Source organism: Varroa destructor, unplaced genomic scaffold (genome assembly GCF_002443255.2).
Source record: "Varroa destructor unplaced genomic scaffold, Vdes_3.0 BEIS01000004.1, whole genome shotgun sequence".
NCBI classification, from domain to species: domain Eukaryota; kingdom Metazoa; phylum Arthropoda; class Arachnida; order Mesostigmata; family Varroidae; genus Varroa; species Varroa destructor.
Window position 1 is genome coordinate 23,788,037 of NW_019211457.1, and position 20,086 is coordinate 23,808,122.

The 20,086-nt window shown below is 39.9% G+C and overlaps 1 protein-coding gene and 1 long non-coding RNA gene across 7 annotated transcripts in view; one reads left to right on the forward strand and one right to left on the reverse strand.

Annotated features, from left to right (window-relative positions):
- Positions 1-9,196, forward strand: part of LOC147755983 (uncharacterized) — a 14,171-nt gene extending 4,975 nt beyond the window's left edge. For all 3 annotated transcript variants that reach the window (XR_015326579.1, XR_015326580.1, XR_015326581.1), the window contains 2 exons: positions 5,081-5,287; positions 6,155-9,196. This is a non-coding gene — a long non-coding RNA (uncharacterized LOC147755983). The remainder of the gene's footprint in view (positions 1-5,080; positions 5,288-6,154) is intronic.
- The window catches only part of LOC111249098 (major facilitator superfamily domain-containing protein 6-like), a 29,143-nt gene continuing 9,063 nt past the window's right edge, over positions 7-20,086 (reverse strand). For 3 of the 4 annotated variants that reach the window (XM_086987295.1, XM_022802465.2, XM_086987296.1), the window contains exons 3-8: positions 18,252-18,611; positions 6,162-6,429; positions 5,073-5,251; positions 3,852-4,380; positions 2,711-2,838; positions 7-2,329 (exon numbers count right to left, since the gene is read on the reverse strand). In XM_086987295.1, coding sequence (XP_086843421.1) covers positions 2,150-2,329; positions 2,711-2,838; positions 3,852-4,380; positions 5,073-5,251; positions 6,162-6,429; positions 18,252-18,611 — 1,644 coding nt within the window. In that variant the 3' untranslated portion in view covers positions 7-2,149. Of the gene's footprint in view, positions 2,330-2,710; positions 2,839-3,851; positions 4,821-5,072; positions 5,252-6,161; positions 6,430-18,251; positions 18,612-20,086 lie in introns of those variants that run through there. The other variant, XM_022802466.2, reaches the window with a different exon arrangement.

Below are 20,086 nucleotides of genomic sequence, written 5' to 3' on the forward strand. Positions count from 1 at the left end.
CATATATCTGCAGACGTACGACGTGCTCTCTTCATCGTATGTATCGATCTGTAGAATGTTGTTTCATAATGCATGTAAACAATAATAATAATGAACGTAAATGATACTACTGGGTCTCTTGTTCTCCAGTTCCATAGAACTTGTAGAAGCAATGACAAGAATCGCAATGTGTTCTTTCGTACGTATGTACATGTACATATATACATATATATATAAGCGATGCGCCACCCACTTGCACGAGAAGGTTAATGCTGCTGGATGATATCATATGAAACAATAAATATCATCACAAGGCAACATCGATTCTTCGAATCTCTGTGTTTGCGCTCAGAGTAAGAGTTTATTGTGTATTAGATTATCAATATTCTATGAATGCTCGGTGCTTTAGTTGTAGCGGCTGCCCCTGTGGGCCCATGTTCAACATTTGTATACTTAGATTTGTTGCAACGGATACTGTAGGTAGCGTCGTCGCTCCCAGCTGGTGGGCAAATACCCTGATTTCACAGCAAGCGTATATTTTGCTTATCGCATTTTCAATAACAATCGTTTTTGCCCACAGGTGACAGAGCAAATGATATGACGTTTAATAAACATGATACGATTTGCGTACGTTAATTTGTTTCGTATGTATTACATGAAGCCGGATAGTGCTGTTTACTCGTGTTTTGGTTTGCAGAGATCTTTTTTTTTACAAAAATTATTTGCGTAGACGTTTATAAGCGAGAGAGTATCACCATTGACAGGGATGACTAGAAATCCGTCGAGTACGTGCTACGTAAGCTGGCAATGGATAGATCCCGACTATCTTGCCATAACAGTAGTACTGGCCCCAGTTGATAGCATGCGTAATAATATAAACCGTTGCTGTGGCTTATCTTGGTTCAGGTGCTTCAAGAAAAACTTGACGACGCGCTGAACCTTTACCTGGGATGTAGGATATTTTTTAAAAGCGTCTTTTATTGCGTCCATGCGAATGCGTAGGACTGTGTTTCTAGCATTTAACCACTAAGACAGAATCAATCTATCTCTCATGTTCGCCTTTTTTGTGTAAATCTCACGTTTGTTAACACGAAATCTGGCGAACGTATCTGCTGCTCGGTAATCAATTAGGAGGTTGGCAATTAAGGACTGAGAAAATATTAGGGACCACGGCGTTAAGGGTGAATACGTTACTTTTCCGTTATTGTATATATGTTTAGTTTCTCAATAGAATGGACAACAAAGAAACGGTTTTTTTTTAATATTATTTTTTCGACTAGGCCCATTTCTGGCTATCTAGCCATAAATATAGCCGCTTCATTTGTGATCCACTGGATCTAGTTGGGCAACCGCAAACTCACAAATGTATCTTCGTTGCGCTGTAGTTTATTTCGAATGACTATTCATTTATACTCACGTGGTAACTTATTCATTTTTTAACTTACTACTTTCTGACTTCCGTAAAATATGGTTGAGTTGAATCGCCACTTGAAATGAAAACCATTCAAGTGTTACCTATGCGGATCCTGAATTTTAATGACTCCTGATTAGTTTACCCTATTACTGGGCGTAAATAGTTATCGATTTTGAGATCGTTTTCTATATTATTTAAGCCTTTATTGGCTATTTACCCGTTCCTTTCCGGTTTCGTCGGCTAATCAAAACGGGATCCTTACACAGCTCGAAACCTTCACACGACTGTCAACAATGAATATGTTCTGTCTTTGGGCAATGGCGTAAAAAGCCACAAGGGATTGCCTGATTGATCCAGCGACCGGCTGACTCTGGATCGGCTACCTATTGCAGGTTCCTCTTCAGCGCTATCGGACTGTCTGGTGACAGTCGATAAACGTCGTGCATCTTTTTTATGCGCACGTTATATCTCGATTCAGTTGTTCGAAGTTTCGGGAGTGCTGGGAATCTGCTATGTTTATTGTAATTCTTTCGTCCTGCTAATTAACGACGCAGTGTCGCAGCGCCGAATCGCTCGCAGTGACGGATCCTCTGTGACGGTGTGCCGCGAAACAGCGAGATCATGTGTTACGAAAATCAAATTTGATGTCGTTTCATTCATCCCTCACTAATAGATCCGATATTCGTTGAGTCGTTAAGGATACTGCTTATTTGTATTATGTTGTCTTGGGTTGACTTATTCTAGCTTGCGCGGCGCTTAGGGCACGGCAAGGTAACCGCCCTGAGTATTAGTCGGTACCCCTTGGGTGGACATCTGGGGCATACCCTGATTGGTAAGGCTTAGATTTTGTTTAGAAAGAGATCTGGCCATTGGACTGGTGGGTACTCCGTGGGGAGCAAGATGGGCAGCGGCGCCTGCTGCTGAATCAGCTGCAACCTATCGTGGTAAAATAAACGTTAGATTCAGAAATTTGCCTTTCGAACCGATCTGCGACGATTTCTAGCACTAATAAATGGCGCAAAAATGCTAAGGTTCTAGAAAAGCTTTTGTACTTCAAATGCAAAAGGATTAGTGAATTTGGGAGGAGTCGTGACAAGCGCAGGGTCGATTGTATCTTTATTCTTTGATACTTTATCCGTGTTTGCTAAGATGGCTCATGACTATTCCCAACATGAGGCAAGGCCGTACTGTTTCGCTCTAATGATTTTACTCTGTAAATGTATAGCACTATAAAAAAACGACTTTTATGATAAAATACCATAATCTCAAGTTCATCAGCGAATTTGTGCATTTTTCCTTATTGCATCTTTACCGTACCTGGTCCGTTTCGAATGCGACAAATCCTTTTTGTTCGCCTTCTCCTGTCAAAGTGTAGTGCGTAGCAATAAAGACTGCCAAAACAACGAGGCAGCACAGCGAGTAGCCCAAGAATGTTAACTGGGTTCCTGCAGTCCCACAGGCCAATTGAGCGGGCCCGGTAAAATACAATCAGCAAAAACGAAATGACGATGTAATGATTTGCAATACGACTACGCCAAAAGAGGATACCTAACGCGCATTTATAGTTTTAAGCTGCATAAACGCCATTTGACGTCATATAATAGAAATGCCGTCAATGTCGGCCATTATCTACCGTCCGCTGAATTGGCTAGATATTCTTCGAATGCTTTTGAACACTCCATTATCTTAGGCGTACGCTATTGCTTAATGCTGCACCAATTTTATTCCTGTACTTAACTCGGTAAAAGGTTAGACGTATTCAACTAAAAATCAGTTAAGCTAAACGATAGCTTTCATAACAATCGCGGATTTCTTCTTCAGGCCCTAACCAGCATTATAAGCAGGAAGCAAGACTGAGGAGTTTTAGCCTTGCCACTTAAGCTTTAGGGAAAGTGGAAGAGGGAGCTTTAAAAAAGCCATTGACAACAATTCGAGGTGCACGTAAGGCCAAGGGACACGTATTGTCGAAGATCAGCGCCACACACTGCACCGCTGTTCCAGTGCCAATGAATATTGATTAAACGATAGAACGAAAACGGTATCTCAGTCAACAGATCAAGCTTGTATTATCTTAATCGCTTTTTCAAACTGGGTCCAATGCACTAAGTGGTACGACTCTTATTATTATCATTATTAAGATCATTATATATTCATTCAATTTAGTCATGTATTCAACTGTTTCTCTTCAAAGGCTTTCAACAGATGATTCTCGAATCATATACGAACTTACTAATTGGCAATACTAATCTATATTCAGCACGCTAAGACCATGATACGTCTTATGCAAAGAAGGCTACTTTTTAAATTTGCCGATAGCTACTTGACCCGTGACCAGCTGTTAACCAGGCCATAAATGACAATTTCATTCTAGTCCACTGCGTATATTTTGCCTCATTGCGTGTGGCATCGAAATACTATTAATTATACGACGCTGTGCAAAATTGTTTCTATAACTCACCGTATTGAGTTATAATTAGTCCTCCAATGACGGCCCCGCTCGCTCGACCGAAGCCATGGTGTAAACCTTGCAGGACCCCAATAGCTGAGGCACGAACCCCTGACGGCGTTGCGGCACCGACGTACGAGACACAGGCAGCCCATACGGCTGAATGCGTGACGCCCTGCAGTAGTTCAAAGGGCAAAATCAGCCACGGATTGGAGACGTATGCCAGATAAAGGAAGCGTAGTACATTTCCGGTTAGACCAAAGCAGAGCACCTTTTGGTGGCCCCACTTGCCAATAAATTTAAAGCTGAAGAAGAACGCGCCGATCTCCGAAATGTGATTCACCACCGACGCTAAACCGAAAAGTGTCGGCGTTCCACCCAGCTCTTGCAAATGCCAAAATAGAAATGTAAAGACCAACCCAATCCCAAAACCCAGGCACCATGCCGCTAACAGAAAAGTGGCATAACGTGGTGTGGCAATCGTGTTCAGTACGGACATGATCTGCGGAAGGTGCCGCATATGATGTGCAAACACATTACTCTGAAAAATTACGTCAAAAGAAATAAAAAAAACAATCAGTTAAAATTGACGCCTTCGATGTTTGTTGTGCTGCATAACAGCGGTATGTTTGCTGGATTGACACTTGCAAGTTAATGTTTATATACAAATATAATATGAGAACAAGCATGACGGGGTTGGCGGAACTCGCGCAGCGTTAAAAGCAAGAAAAAGTTCATCGTTTTTTTGTAGAGTTGAACAGCAACGCATTTAACTGTAATACGAATAAACTTCTCAGAAATAGTGTTACTTATCAGACTGTTTCGAGACTTCATGTGTAGCACTTTGGGGTTGGTTGGCAACGAAGTTCGCCAAAGCATCTTTGCCAAAAGTTGCTCGACCAGCAATGAAAACCGAAGCTTCCTGAAGTAACGAACATTTGTGAAGAGACGTGCATTCTCTCCGCGTATTCTCAACCACCCCTTAATGCAATGAGTAAACGTGCTGATTTTTTAATAATTGTAGACATTTTCCAGTTTATTATACTTTCTTTCAAGGTTCAATATGCTGACACGTTCAAGGTAATCTTGACAACGGGATGCGTATAAGGTTGACTTAAATCAATTTATTATTTACGCGCGTATTTTCTACCTAACCAGGCAATTTAACACAGAAATATTGATGAGCTGATCTAATTTAACAGACTCGATTTAATAATTAAAATGATAAAATACCTTGGCAGGTTCAGGATCGTTGAGATGTTGTTCCGAAGTCAGATGATCTGTTGCTGTCGGTATACCTGGAGCTATGTCTTCAATAGTGATTTCGTTGGAAAACCCACGCTGGGAGTTCTTCACTTTGATACTTCCTGTTCGTAGCTGCTTCATCTGTACATCAGACTGACTGCCCGTTTCTATAGGCGCAGCGTAGACAAAAGCCCATTATACAGGTGAGTAGGTTAATGTTAACCTTCACAAATACGATACTGGATTGATCTATGTGCGCCCTTTCCGATCGCAATCATAAGTTTTACGATTCTAAATGCCCTATATTACTTTCCCTGCCACGGTATCTAGCATGAATTATGCGCCGCTAGATAATAGATACCATGAGTGGTCGCTTGCCAAAACCAAATAACACTAAAAAAATACTTTTTATGGCTATGTGATTGCAAAGCTCTTCTGCATGCGAAGGTACAGATATCGTGTTTTCTTCAATAATTCGGTGAAGTTCCGATGTGACATTAAGATCTTTTACATAGAAGCTTCCAGTTTTCTAGTGCAGCTTCCCCTACGGAGTCGCTAATTAATGTTCCTTACTATAGCTATTTTTGTATATATGTAATATAAACTTCGTTGTTAAGAACAACAAAAATAGTGACCGATCTTCACTGGTAACCCATTATGAAGGATAATTGCACACATAGGCTATACGCTTCGTACTTTCGCTTTACCTTTCTTCATTTCCATTGTACACTTTCATTTTAATTGAGATGTAACTGCTTGTGCTCTAATTGCAATGGAATAGTTTTAATATCACCTTTTTGGTTGCGGATGCGTTTATGTTGGACATGTAGTTCTATCAGTTTATGCGGCTCGCCTTAAGCGAACAGTCTTAGCCAATGACGAAAATATTTCCATATATATATAGATCAGTATTTCCCACAAAGCTGCTCTCAGAAAACGGAGCCCCACTACTCTTTGGTGATCGGTGTTTGCTACAATAAGATGTTCCCTATACTTCATGCGTAAGGGGGTTCGTGCATTTCGTTTGCGTAAAACATGCAAAGGTACCTTATTTCTTGTTCAAAATTTAGGACGCACCTGCTTGTGCAGCTTCGTCGTAATCGTAATCAAATCGAAACTGGGTAGCGACGATAAACGCGCATCCCATCAGGCAGCTGAATGTCACAAAGCACACAGTATAGTTCCGTTCACGGTCGGAAGGCTTTATACATGGATGATTCGGAAACGATGTCGAGCGATCGAGGGCGATACCCAGGAAAAGCATCGCCACTGCCCATCCAATAGAACCGAACATCCTTTGACGTCCATAGTCGTCAGGTCGGTCGGCGAGATAGGTAAGCGTCACCTGAAAATGAATTGCATAGGCTCAGCAACGACAGATCTGGCAAAGTCCTTATTTTTCAAGTAGCTCACGCCATGAAGTCCTCTGGTGTGCGAGATAATTCGCTGATTTATCTCACACATGTACAATACATGGCGATCGATATACTTCAGCCATTCATTTTTGCTCACTCGTTCAGCCCGCTCCTAATGTGCTTATACGTATAGCGAAATGTTTGATAAACGAGTTTAGAACTGCAAGAAGCTACGAAAGCAAGTCAGTATCGCATACCGTTTGGATTGTGGAGTACGTAGCTAAGGTCATTGGAGTTAAACGTCGAAAAATCGATACAAGCATTGCTACGGCAATCCTGAGTAAATGTTCCGATTACTTGTCAGCACTAAATCGTCCCCTTCCTCATTATGTCCAAACGGAGCAGGTTTATGGCTAAAAAGCGATACCTAGCATATCTAACTCGATATATAAGACAGTAGAAATTCTTCGTTCAAATTCTAAATTACGTCGAGGCAGCATATGAGTTTACTTAGTTAAAGGGAGGTACTTTTCTTCTACACTAAATATCTTTAATTTATGCCAGATATTACTGAAAGGAAGTGAGGGCAAGCTATGATAGCTGACCTTCCAAGAAGTAAATAACGAAAAACTGTATATATAGCAGAATGAGGTAGATACTTGAACAAGTACCTCTAGCAGGCGTCACCACTATCCACTTCAGGTGTACGAACTGGCTGGCTCACCATGGCTGGAATACAACTATTATCATACATATCCGTTTAATAATGTTGGACATAAAAGGCTTTTTGTCAAGCCTAATCCCGCCTAAACAGGCTTAGTTTGTCACCTTGTGCTACTCAAGATGAAAATTTTCTTTGACCTCGGTTGCTAATTTGCTTGGGACAAGCACACAAAAGAGAAAAACAGACGGCAAATGCCGGAGATACGGAAGCGGAAAGAAGGTCAGAACAGAATGGATACTGTAGAATGAACATTGCGCGTCCCAATATATAGCTGAGAAAGGATGGGGACAAATGGGACGCGGTGGTGGAAATGGAGGGGTGAAAAATCGATCACTTCAGCCATGTCGATAGAAGGCAAGTGCGAAAATCTGCTCTGCAGAGAAAGCATTGTCCAAGAGATACGAGGCCGTTGAATATGGTGCATTGGTTGTTTTTACAAATAGATTTAATCGAGTTCAAAGATGATTGTGTCTCGCTAAACGATAACATGGCGGCGAATGCTTACTTATGCGAAACGTCACATCTGTAACAGCTAACTGCTGTAAAACACATACCGAGATAGTTAAATTATTATAGCGATCTGAAGTTTTTTGCGATATAATTATTAGGCAGATCAGAGGTTATCGACATGTTACGTTTGGAAATACAACAAGATGGTGAGGCTTTTAAACTGTCGACCATCACTATCTTCAAGCTAGCACGTACTTGTTAAAAATTTACAAACATAATATACTAACAAAAAATATTTGTTATTATAAATTTTGTTATCCTAAACGTTAATCATTAACTATCTTATTAGTTGGCAACAAAGTACACGCGATGATGTATCAATTATTGTTTAACCTATATTATGCCAACTCGTTACAATGTCAATCAAATTACTGTTATTTTGTTTATTCCTCCCCATGAAAAACTAGAGATAAAACGTTTACTACACGAAATAAATTCCCCCTGTTCGCACCTCAGAGTGAGTGAGCCTGTTCATAGACTTACTTCGACCTTACATACAGGATGCCTCAAAACAATATTCCATCACTTTTTTTCTTCTTCCTTTACATACAAGTTTATTATAAAATACAAATTATACAATAAAGATGTTTGAATATAAAAGTAGAGCAATGTGCAAAGACAATATCAAAGCAAGCTTCAAACAGATCTACCGACGCGATTTACAATCACTCGGATAAAATACAAGTTTCAAATGATAGGACTATTTCGAATGTTCGTTTCGAGAGACAAGGGACAAGAGAAACGTTGTAACGAAACATCTTCAAAGTGAATGAGTCAATTATTAGTAGTTACAAGTAGTAAGCAAGTCAAGCCTCAATAGCTGATAAAACGTTCCAGCTGGAAAAGCTTCATTCCAACTGAAGATGATTTGGACTAAAAGGAAACAATTCATTTAATAAATGGTACTTAGAAGGATACACAATAGTCAGAATACACAGCTTTCGGAAAAGATTGTTTAAAACGATTAAACCGAATAGCGTAAAGGGCTAGCATAACTGCAGCTATTGAGAAACTATTAACGTATTAGGTAACTTTAGAAGAAGTTAATGTGGTGCATTAGTTAATTGTATGATTCTGGAAGAATCTGTTTAACCAAATGAGACTTTGGTAAAAATGATTTTGTCGCTAGAGCTGCAAACTATCATCGTAATATAGGAATGTATCGTTTTATAAGAATCTTCCAAACAGATAAGCTGAAAAACAAACCTCATAGAATTCTCACCTATAGAATTCCCGTTCCTTATACCTAATGCTAGTGGGCTTTGCTGGCGGGCACGCTTTGCTGGTAAAGTCTACAGTAAAAAACCAACAACATTGGAAGATCTAAAAGCTACAGTTGGGCAGGAATATGCCCCACAAGGCCAAAGAAAACATATATGGAAATTCGTCAATCTATAGTTCATCATTATAGAATAGTAATAATTTTGAACATGTACGGTAGGAGAAGATTTTAAGTGGATTATTTTACAGCTTAAATATGATTTATATATAAATAAAAACGAAAGGCTGTCTGTGTCTCTGTATTTTGAGGCTGTCTGTGTATAATAATCATAGCCCCTGGTTGCTGATATTCAGTCAGTATAGTAGATAGCGGAAAAAAAAACGTGCTTATACGTATAGACTGTCTTATCTTTATAGGCACATCTATGTATCTGGCAACGTGAACTACAACGATTACAATATTCGAAATTATGCGCAATGGGCAGAAAACGAGATTGTTACGATCGTGTGGTCACAGTGGCTTTGCTTCTTCTTCTATCACCGTGAAATCTGCGATCGAGGGCGCGCAGGTGTCGTCATTGCATTAGAACGTGCGAAATCAATGCGGGGTGTGAGTCTACTCACTTTTTTAATTTCCACGCCAAGGTGTAACAAAAAAAAGCTTAGATAGACGTAAAGGCTGCTCTAACTAAAAACCTACCAGATACAAACGAACAGACTTGCATCTGGAAAGGTGCGAACTGACACTTTTCAACGGGCACTGAGATAACACAGGCATTCGAAAACGAGACGGAGCTGAATAAGCATGCAGTTAGTAGCTGGGATAAAGTTGGCCTTAATATAGACAAGGTAAGCGAAGAACAAAGCAAACAAAGTAAGGACATAGGACCAAGGATGTCCACCACCCGGTGGTAGTTATCAACATGGAATGAAAATACACAAGCATTATGATCTGGGCAATTTTAATTAGAGTACTGCTATCGATAACGTGTAGACACGTAATCTACAAGGGTTGCTATTTTCTCCAGTCTTTTCTCTCACATTGATATCGTTTACTGTACTTATTGTTTATATGGCCATGATTATTCACCGAAGCGATGAGATCGAAGCAACGGTGAACACTGGGGCTTTTTGCCATCATAGGGCCCCATGCTTAATCGAACATAGCTACTGCCCACCTCAAGTCGGAACGATAATTTCGTCGGCTACGAAGCAGCTCCCTATGAATGTGATACTCACGTTTGTAATAACTTCATAACAGCTGAATTAGGCGAGTGTGATTCTTTTTTTGTCATTAAGTCCAGCAAGAAGCGTTTATATAGTACGATTCTTGAGCTGCTATAATGTGCTTTCATTATTTAGGTTAGGTATTCTTTATCGGCCTCGATGCTTCGGATTTTACGTTTCGTATTGTCGTGTCCATGCGTGCGTTCGAACCTAGGCTACAACGCCTGTCTATGACTTCATAACAGCCTAGACACACTTTATTTAATTCCTCTTGCTTGGATGATATATGATGTTTTAAAATTGTAGCTTCTGAAACAATTCTGACACAATAGCGTTTTAAACTTATTTTAATAGGACAGTGTCCCAGATATTGAATGACGACAGCCAGGCATTAAAAAACAAAACCATAAGCTTAACTTTTGGTACTGGCTTGCAGAATGAGATATAATAAAATAGTTCGTTTCTTGTACTGTACATTTATCTTATATCTCACTGTGTAAAGTTATTAGAAAGGTATTGACCGTTATTCTAGCTCTATGATTTTAAAATCACATATCTCGGATAAAATAGGTTGTGTTGCCGTCGCTAGGATTTGACAGTAGCAGATCTACTAAAATTGTTGGGGTTTTATTCGGATTCAAAATAGAACACACTGAAGAATGGGTAAAATTTCACTATAGTCTGTTTTATGACGATACAGGCAGAAATACTCCCCAGACGCATATAAAATTTGGGCCGTTAATAGGCAAAATGGTTGATCGGAAAAAACAGCCCAAAAAATGGCTCTATCGCTTTCGGTCCGGAAGTTCCCATGTGAAAAATGCTTCTCGTAGTGGTCGATCAATTACGAAAAAAGTTTATGGAATTAGGAAAAATTGATTGGTTGATGACCATTGCATCGCTAACGAACTAAACATCTACCACCGGACAACATAAATACGTCTGAAAAAGAGGCGTCTATAGAAGAGCTCGATATTTGGGTGCCACACGAGCTGATGCCAAAGAGTTTATTCGCTCGTATTTGCATCTACGAGACTCTCCAGCGACCCAACGAGATCGAGAGGTTTTTAGCGCGGGCAACTACAAATGATGAAGAGTAAATCGCATACAACTATAATGTGACAATTAAAGAAATAAAAAAAAAAAAAAAACTTTACAATCTTTAGCAAAGCCCAGACTGACGAAAAGGAATGAGATGCAATGTATTTAGTGAATCTGGAAAGGAATCCTACGTTATGATTGTTACCGTTTGGCAAAACGATTGATCCGGACCTCGGCTGTCAATAACCAACAAGGTAACAACAACCGATCGAACAAAAATGCCAAGACTTAGAGAACAAGCGACGTCTTCCACCATCACACATTAACTATTCAAAAATTCAGAGAACTTTAATAAGAAATTTCGTATAATCCGGATCCTGTGCCATCAGATTATTATTCGTTTCGGCCTTTGTAGAATTCTCTTAATGGTATTCATTTCATTTTATTCGTTCAAGATCATTGTGTTGCCAGAAAAAAATATAGAAAATCGTCGATTAAAATGACGCGGCTTCACTTGAAAAGTATTATTTCATAATATAAGAAAAAATACTAACTTCAGTGTTGGCTTAAGAACGGTCAATACAACAACCCAATATCTGTTGTGTGCCTCTTGAGTGATCGATAATTTTATAACTAAGTGCTTTGAATAGGTTCTAACAGTCTAATGCTAAGGTAGGACATAAGGAGCGCGAACATCGGTTCGTACGTGTATCGACTAGTGATAACAGCCAGTGCAATAACCAAGCACAATTTTTTGTGTCTTAATAACACAGTGCCGATAACCGTAGTCTAAATCAGTTTAGAGCTAACCGGGTTTTCGTTGGCTTTTACGTCAGAAAAATGAGACAAACACCCTACAAGACACATATATATATATATATATGATATTTTATTATACCATGAAGTACTATGTAGAGCAATTAGCTGTTAGCGTAGTCTATTAGTTTTTAAAAATGCTATTTTTATTATGCTATGATGGAAAAAGATATCTTTTATGATGTTCCTACAAGACAGTACGATCAAAACCACACAAATATGTAGGCCTGGTCAGACAAACGCGCCGGCGTGGATACACACATACCTTCCTACCTAAAGATCTATTCACATATTCTTTAACAGTATCAATCGGTGGAATGAACGCATTTGTAGGAATGGTAACGTTTCAAAGGTAACTAAGCTTTCTGAGAACCTGTTCTTGAAGGTACACAACAGAGCTTGATTAAAATTTACCTTGCAAATGTCAGCCTTAAAAGAATAGGCAAAGTCCTTTTAGGAGTATTGAATAATTTGTATTATGAAACGAACGTATTTTCGAAAACACTGGATACCGCATAGCACACCTATGCTACCGCATGTGATGAGCAACTGATAGGATCTCAGGATAACCAATTCTTGAAATAAGATAATACCGGCCGTCGGTCCCAACTCGCTATGGGCTCGTATGGAAGTGCAGCCTGATTTCCGAGGACACGCCATAGAAAATAACATACATACGGTAACACAATTACCTCAATTACAACTCAGAATGCCAAAGGGCATAGTTCAGTAGCTGTCCGCAAAACAAAGGAACAACTTTGGCGCATGTTAATGCGAAAGGAACATGCAGGGGCTGCTGCATACTGAGACGCGTCATTGAATGCACACGATCTGCAGCACTGTTGCTGACATGTGGCGCTGATCACTTGACGAAATTAGCCCTAATGGTCCAGCTCCGAGATAAACCAACCAATTCAGAAAAAAAACCGTTTCGTTAAATGACCAGTGAGCGACAAGGTCGCCTCGAGAAACCAACTGTGATCGATTGTTGTCCCTATACATTAGAACAAGGAGTTCGCATGCACTGCGTATGGAGAAATGGAATGATATAAGATGTACGCATACCGGATAGCCACAAGTGATTTATCGCCAGAAACCTAAAGCCTATGTCAACAGTGGGCGTACCACGCCTATATCTGGTATGTCTCTTATATTCGCAGTTCCTGATAAAAAGGGATCTCATACTGTCGTACAATTTACTACGAACCCGGCTAAAAATCACGGTACGATATTTCGTTTTTGAGAAAACATTTGTCCATCCTGCAACTATTTGAATTAAGCTCCCTTCCGTACTTCTATTATATTTTTATATTATTGAAACATAGCTAACAGGTAAATAAGCGCGTACAATCGCAAAAATCACGATAGGACTACGCATAGGCACACACATCTGTACATGCCTGCAGCACAAAAGAATTGCGAGTCACTTTACCGTGTGTCAATCATGAGGCGACGAAGCGCCTGCCAGTGTCGTTGGTCTTGTGGCTGTGGCTCTGATTAAGACCTGGAGGAGTTGCTTGGCCTATTCGTTCTTTGAAAGGCCATCGCAGAGGGTGCTGGCACTTTAGGAAGGTCAGCCGAATGTCTTAAGCTAACATTCATCCAAAGCTATCGTGTTAACAATAGGTTATCTCATAGGTAAGTCAATCGTTGACCACTCTCCGACATCGAATAGAATAAGAGCAGGGTTTATCTATCAAATATATTGATAGGCTCCCTACATCGCACAATCGGTATTATATAGTAAGTGTATATTCCATCGTAGGTTTGCTTGATTTTCGAGGCACCAGGTTCGTTTTTATACAGTCAGAAAAATCGTCTGTGGCCTAAGCTAAATGTTTTGAGTGCTATGTTTGGTATTGTTATTACGAAGGAGGTATCTCCATTGGTGCAAGCCGCTGCTGCCCCAGTCTAAACGTAGCATGCCTGCGACCGGTTTCGTACCTAGAGGAGGCTTTTACGCTCTCTTTGTAACCATAAATGAGACGATATATATTTAAACTCATAATTAATAGTAGCTGCTAGCTTTTCTTTCCAAAAAAAAATTGAAAAAAGGGCCCCCTTACTGATTTCAATCAATAAACAAGCTTTATCTAGGGTACGACAGCTGAATTAGAATAAACTCCGACGCCTTATTTGTCGTAACAGGCAGGCGTTGGTAATATTTTTGGCGCTGGAAAAAACATTTGGTTTTTGCCCGAGCAAATCAACAAATTTGTCCTGTTAGAAGGCAGTATGTTGTTTTTGAGATCTAAGCGCAGATTCTTCATATCATTCAATCTATTTGCATCCCATCAAGATCAAGAATCTTCTTCTTGTCTCCCTGCCCGAAATTGACGGTCTGCGTTATTGCCAGTTTCTACTCAGCTTAACAAATATGGAAAAGAGGCAAATCGAAAGGTCGAAAACTCATCAATACACACTTTCGATGCACTTGCATTTTCGACATTGAAATGAACGACCATTTTGGAAAGGAAAATATCACTTGTCAATTGGATAATCCAAATAACCTTTAAGAACAATGTTAACTTTTTTTTTTTCGTATTTTTTGCCGTTTTGAATCCTTTGGATTTTTTGGCCGTGACCGTTTCGAGCGTTTTGGCGTTGTTCGGACTCTTGGCCTGCTATTAAGGTGAAACTCAGTTCCGCTAGAATATCTTGTATGCAGCATATTTTAGTAACAGGTACTTTTTGGGGTTCACATCTAACAATAGAAGATAACTCACGGTTGCTATGATGAATGAAAAATTGAATTGTGGATTGAAGAAGAATCGATGGATTATGTCCAGAATCAAAGCTGTAATCGTGGTCAATGGTGCTACTATGAAATAAATATGACTTTCATGAATTACATCTTTAGCAAACGGAAAAATTACAAACAATGTGAAAATTCTTATGTACAGTCCCAAAAATGAAGTAGGCCCAATTACGTGCCGCACCAACGAAAATGACAACATAATTTGAGCAATTAAACTAAACTAAAGCAAACCAATTAAATAGAATATACATATATCTCAGGCAAAAGCATATAAGCCACGCTTCGTACTTGGGGCTAAAACCAGGGTGGGGAACAGAAGTCGATGGCCCCGCCCCGCCCCGTTCCCACTTCCTTGAACGGTGCTAGATGACTTGCGGGGCAAAGACTGCCCTTGGAAAGAAGACTGCCCCTGAGAACTGAGCCAACTGCCAAGTAGAAGCAGCCGGCTGTCAAGAGTAAAGCAAAAATTAAAGCGCGACCAAGAGGTCATAGAATAGAAAAAAAAAAGCATAGCCAAATGGATCAGTCCATCGCCAGTGAACTCAATCGTTTCCACGACCGTATCTTTGTTCGACGCATCGGATGAAAGCAACAGGTGATTAAGTTTTACATTTTACAAAGCGTATTGATTCATATCGAGCTACTGCGAAAATATACGGTGTCATGATTATAAAATGCCTTTGAAGTGAGCGGGCTAAGCGTGATCTTTCTGATTCTGCATCTGTTAGGGCTGTGAATTCCTTCATTATGGCATTTACTGAAGGAAAACTATTTGAATGCCAGGCGCACCTGAATTAAATATGATAGCGGTAGCGTTTTCATACAAATGATGCGTCAAACGGAGTTTTATAGGCCCGCCGGTGACGGAGTGAGGAAGTTTAAATAGATATAAATTAATGATTCGCCGAGCAGGATTGAAAATTGCTTAGTTACGCGGAGTTCGTCCAGTTTGAAAATGTGGCCGGTCCAAGATGTCTATCTTGTATGGCGTTCTTCTTTCTTCGTCAACTGTACGAATATGCGCAATATGGCGAGAATTAGTAATATTGCGCAATTAAAGCTAATCTTATCAGGCAAAAGAGGAGCTCGGGTAAACTGATGCAACCTAATACAGCCACCCACTTTAAAGCTAGACAACCAATTTTATCTAAATAGTCCAGAAAAATGTGTGTTTATCCTACTCTAGGCTATATCAACTGGTTTAAAAGAGCGCAAAATTAGATCCATGCCGGTTACTGTGTACATAACAGAACTAAAGTCAGCTAGCTATAGGCGATGACGGTATCCAGATGATTGTAATAAGTATAACGTAAAATTAACTAAACCTCGAAAAATTGTCCTCTACATGATTTGTTAGAAGAATTGAATCGTGCCAAAAATACGTCACACGAAAGCATCGGTAAAAAATACACTTTTTTACGTGAAGCTGAGCTGCTGTCCGTGTCGGGCATCATGACACTTTGCGTTTTCTACAGGTTTGTGGAAGGGAGTGAACTATTAGCATCATTGATGCACTGCACCATAAACCATGAATGTAGGTGAAAATATCATCGTTGTACAAAAATCAATCTGGACAAGTAAAATCGTAAAGAAGGAGAATTAAGCAAACAAAATACTGTCTATGCTGCACTGCTTTAAATGCTTACTATTAGACACTGTCAAGAGCTACTCGCCTTCACGAACGCTTTAAAAAACTAATATTTAGATTGTATTAGAAAAACTCGAAACCTGAATTTGGTTCCTTTACCATTTTAACCTGTTTTTCTCTCTTTTTTATTTTTTTTTTATCTATCTCTTGCGTTATTACACGCAGAAATAAATAACGGTATATTTCGTTTCCGCGGCGCGTCAGATAGATGCACGCTAATTAGACCTGAAGCTCTAACTGCGACTGAAACATAGTCAGTCCTATGTCCGTGAGGTCTTTAGTAATATCTAAGTTGCAACTTTCCCTGGCATTTCGCGCACCTCGTTTTAGTTCGATGTTCAGTCTATTTATGTAATAACGGTTCGATCCTCCGGCGGGATCCTGCATATGTTCGAAGTTGACGGAACGGCCGTATGTCGCGTCATGCTTATGGGCACCTTGATTAAAGGAAGAAGCTGAGAAGAGTTGTCTAAAGCAGCGTGCGTAAATGATCGATAAACGTTTAGGCGTACTTAGTATTTTGGTATATGATACAATTTATTTGCATGTTGAATAAAAATAAAGGAAATCGGCTCGATCCTAATAACCGCGTTAAATAATTATAACCATCCTTTTTGTACAGGTACAAAATTCAATTGATACCACTGCTGCTAGGGACGATCGCCACTTTAATTATAGTTCTATTATAACTGTGCGACACTGTAAGGTCTTTTCGCAGGCCGGCTTTCTTTGCTGTCAAGACTGGCAGTAAACAATCGCTTTAAATCCAAATGTTACCCTGTTAGAGACCATACAGTCTTGTATATAGTATTGCTTTGATATATATAGGGCGGTTTATCATCAGATTACCGTCGTCATTTCAGAGTGTGGATGCCCAGTAAACAACACGGTACAATGGCATCTTCTCAGACTTCAATTTAAACAGAAAATCACTTAATCTGACAACATCACGCAACCCATTACGGTTGCGTCTGTTGAAGTCGCAACACCAAAGTGGATCATCGTAGTTAATAGACTAGCTACCCCTGATAGTTTAATTGATTTCATTAATGAACGAATAAGTATAGTTTTTTATCTTTATTTTTAAATTCTTTAGTTGAATATACACAACAATAGTAGCTTTCTGTCTCTAAGTTTTATTGTACTGCAACTGAGAATCGGAACGCACCAAAACCAATTAGATAAAGGTTCTACGCATTTTGATAGCCATTGTTACTTTGGTAGAAGATCCCTAATAATAATTATTGTAATCAAAATATCCGTTAGACGTTTCGTATGCAGAAGAAACGATTGTCGACACAACCTCCTCCTACCCGGTTTCATTATTTCGGTAGGTAGCCTGATTTCGAATGTCACCGCCATGACAGTCGGGTCAGGTGTCAAGGACTGTAAACATTACGACCATCGTCAATTCCGCCCCATTTATTTCTATAGCCATTTGATTATATACACAGCGTTGTCATCTAATTAAATAATGTCGAGCCCTACGAGAGACGCCGTTCTATCTCATAGATAGCAATAGAGCAAATATGATTGTCACATGTGACACATACTGAAATGTGCCCCTGTACCGCTAATTACTACTATACTCAAATAGAAATCCTAGACGGACATATACGTAACGCAGTCACAGCGAACGCAAATAGTGACACTGAGATGTTTCTAGTTATTTATTCAAACTTGAGGCTCGTTTTTGGAAGGAGATACGTCTGACAATGATAGGACACGCCAGTTTACTATGACTGAGTCAAATGAAGTGATGTTAGTCTTACGCTTTCAACCTATTACGGAGGTAAGTATTATCTCCACGCTCAATTAACTACAGACGTTGCTACGGCATATCCCTTCTCACTCATCGAGCACTCACCGAATCAGCCAGCGTGATCGCTGGTGACGAAAAGAACTCTCCAAGTATAACGAGTAGAATCATGAGAAAGAAGGCGGCTTCAACATCATCCAACTTGTAGACAACGGACGAGAATGGCGGAGACACGTACGCCTCGTGTTTCTGCTTGTCGTAATTGACCGTATACTCAACCGTGTTTGGAGACTTGCCGATCACGTAATTGGGGGGTAGTATTTGAGTGGGCCGACGCCGATTGTGTGGTGAAATGCGCGCCCCTTGTGGGGGAGGAGGACCTGGCCGCCTGTGATTCCAATGCTGAGGGGGACCTGCTCGCTTTGATACCGCTGCTCCAACGAAATCGCCGTTGAAAACAGGGGGGTCCTGTAATCAGAGCAATAAGAAGAAATAATTACGCACGTAATTAACTCTTTCTTACAGAGCTCCTTGTTTGGAACAATCAATTCATAGGATTAAATTGTCAAACGTGGTATAATGAACCAGCGAAAAGTAATTTTCAGTGATCGCGGTCTTCATTCCCCTGTGCCGCCAAGTTGTACTCAGATTTCTAACGATTCTTCTGTTCAACTCTTTCTATAAGTATATAAATATTTATAGGTTAACGCTTGCCACAACACCTTCTGCCTGCACACGTGCATTAACGTGATTTATTTACTATAAAGTTTTTAATCAACCTATTTAAAATAAGAATGTTCATCAATTCAAATCGATCTATTATGTTACTATATTCTATTTTATATACTATAGTGTTAAAACTTAGCAGTGAGTATCGATTATGCCGATAAGGCTCACATCATTGATTTCCGCGATAAACAAATCTAGATTACATAAAACCGTTCCTATATTCCTGCCTTATTCCTATACTTCGAATCAGATATACAGCAATGAGTTAGGATACAGGCTCTCGGGCAAATTTAATATAAAATAGTACTACATCTATTGGCAAAATCCATTTAAAATTGGAATGGTTTGTAGCACCGAAATATACAATGAAGCAGCGCCGAACATTAGCTAATCTAACTAATTTTGTGAGCTACTTATCTAAGAAAATCTAGCCAACATTAGTGGGCCTAAGTAAGATCTCCAATAAGCTGCATGTTGATAAAGCTAGATGATATTAACGAAGCTAAATTGCACGCAGTAAGTAAAAAGAGCATATTTAAAAATCTAAAGCTAGCGCACAACCCCATGTCATTCCATTAAAAGTTCCTTAAACATCCTGTGAAGACACGGGTACTATTACATAATTCCGTCTTATGAAGAAAAGGTTCGGTCGTTGGCGTTGAAAGGGCGCTAGCCATAGTTATGTTATCAGATAAGCAGCCCACAGCTATCAGCTCTCAGTTGCAGCCAGTTTGCTACGGCGCTAACAAGGATGAACGTGACAAATGTGGACAATAGGCCTTGTCAAATCCACCAGTCAAGCGCATACCATCTGACAGTCGTATATGTGCTACATGGTTAAATAAGCCTTGTTGATTATTAACCGTGGCCTTCAAGGTGCTTGAATCACCTTGATGATTTAACAATATTAGTTTAACTACCTGCCTGTCTGGCACTTTCCTGACTCCCGCTGCTACTTCCTGCAGCGCTTCCTGCTCTTGCAGGATGCCTAGTTTATGCCGTAAAACAGCGATTCGGGCGAAAATAGCGTTTCCAAGTAGAACTCACTTCTCGGCCCGCTCATCGCGACGAGAAGCAGGTAAACTTCTTCTTTTCTCCCAGCAGCTCTTTAAACCACCTGGTTCAGATTGGTGGGCAGCTGTTTTTAAAACCGATGCCTATCTGTGCCTGCCTCAGTTCGCGCGAGGACAGAATCCGACTGCGGACGGCAGAGC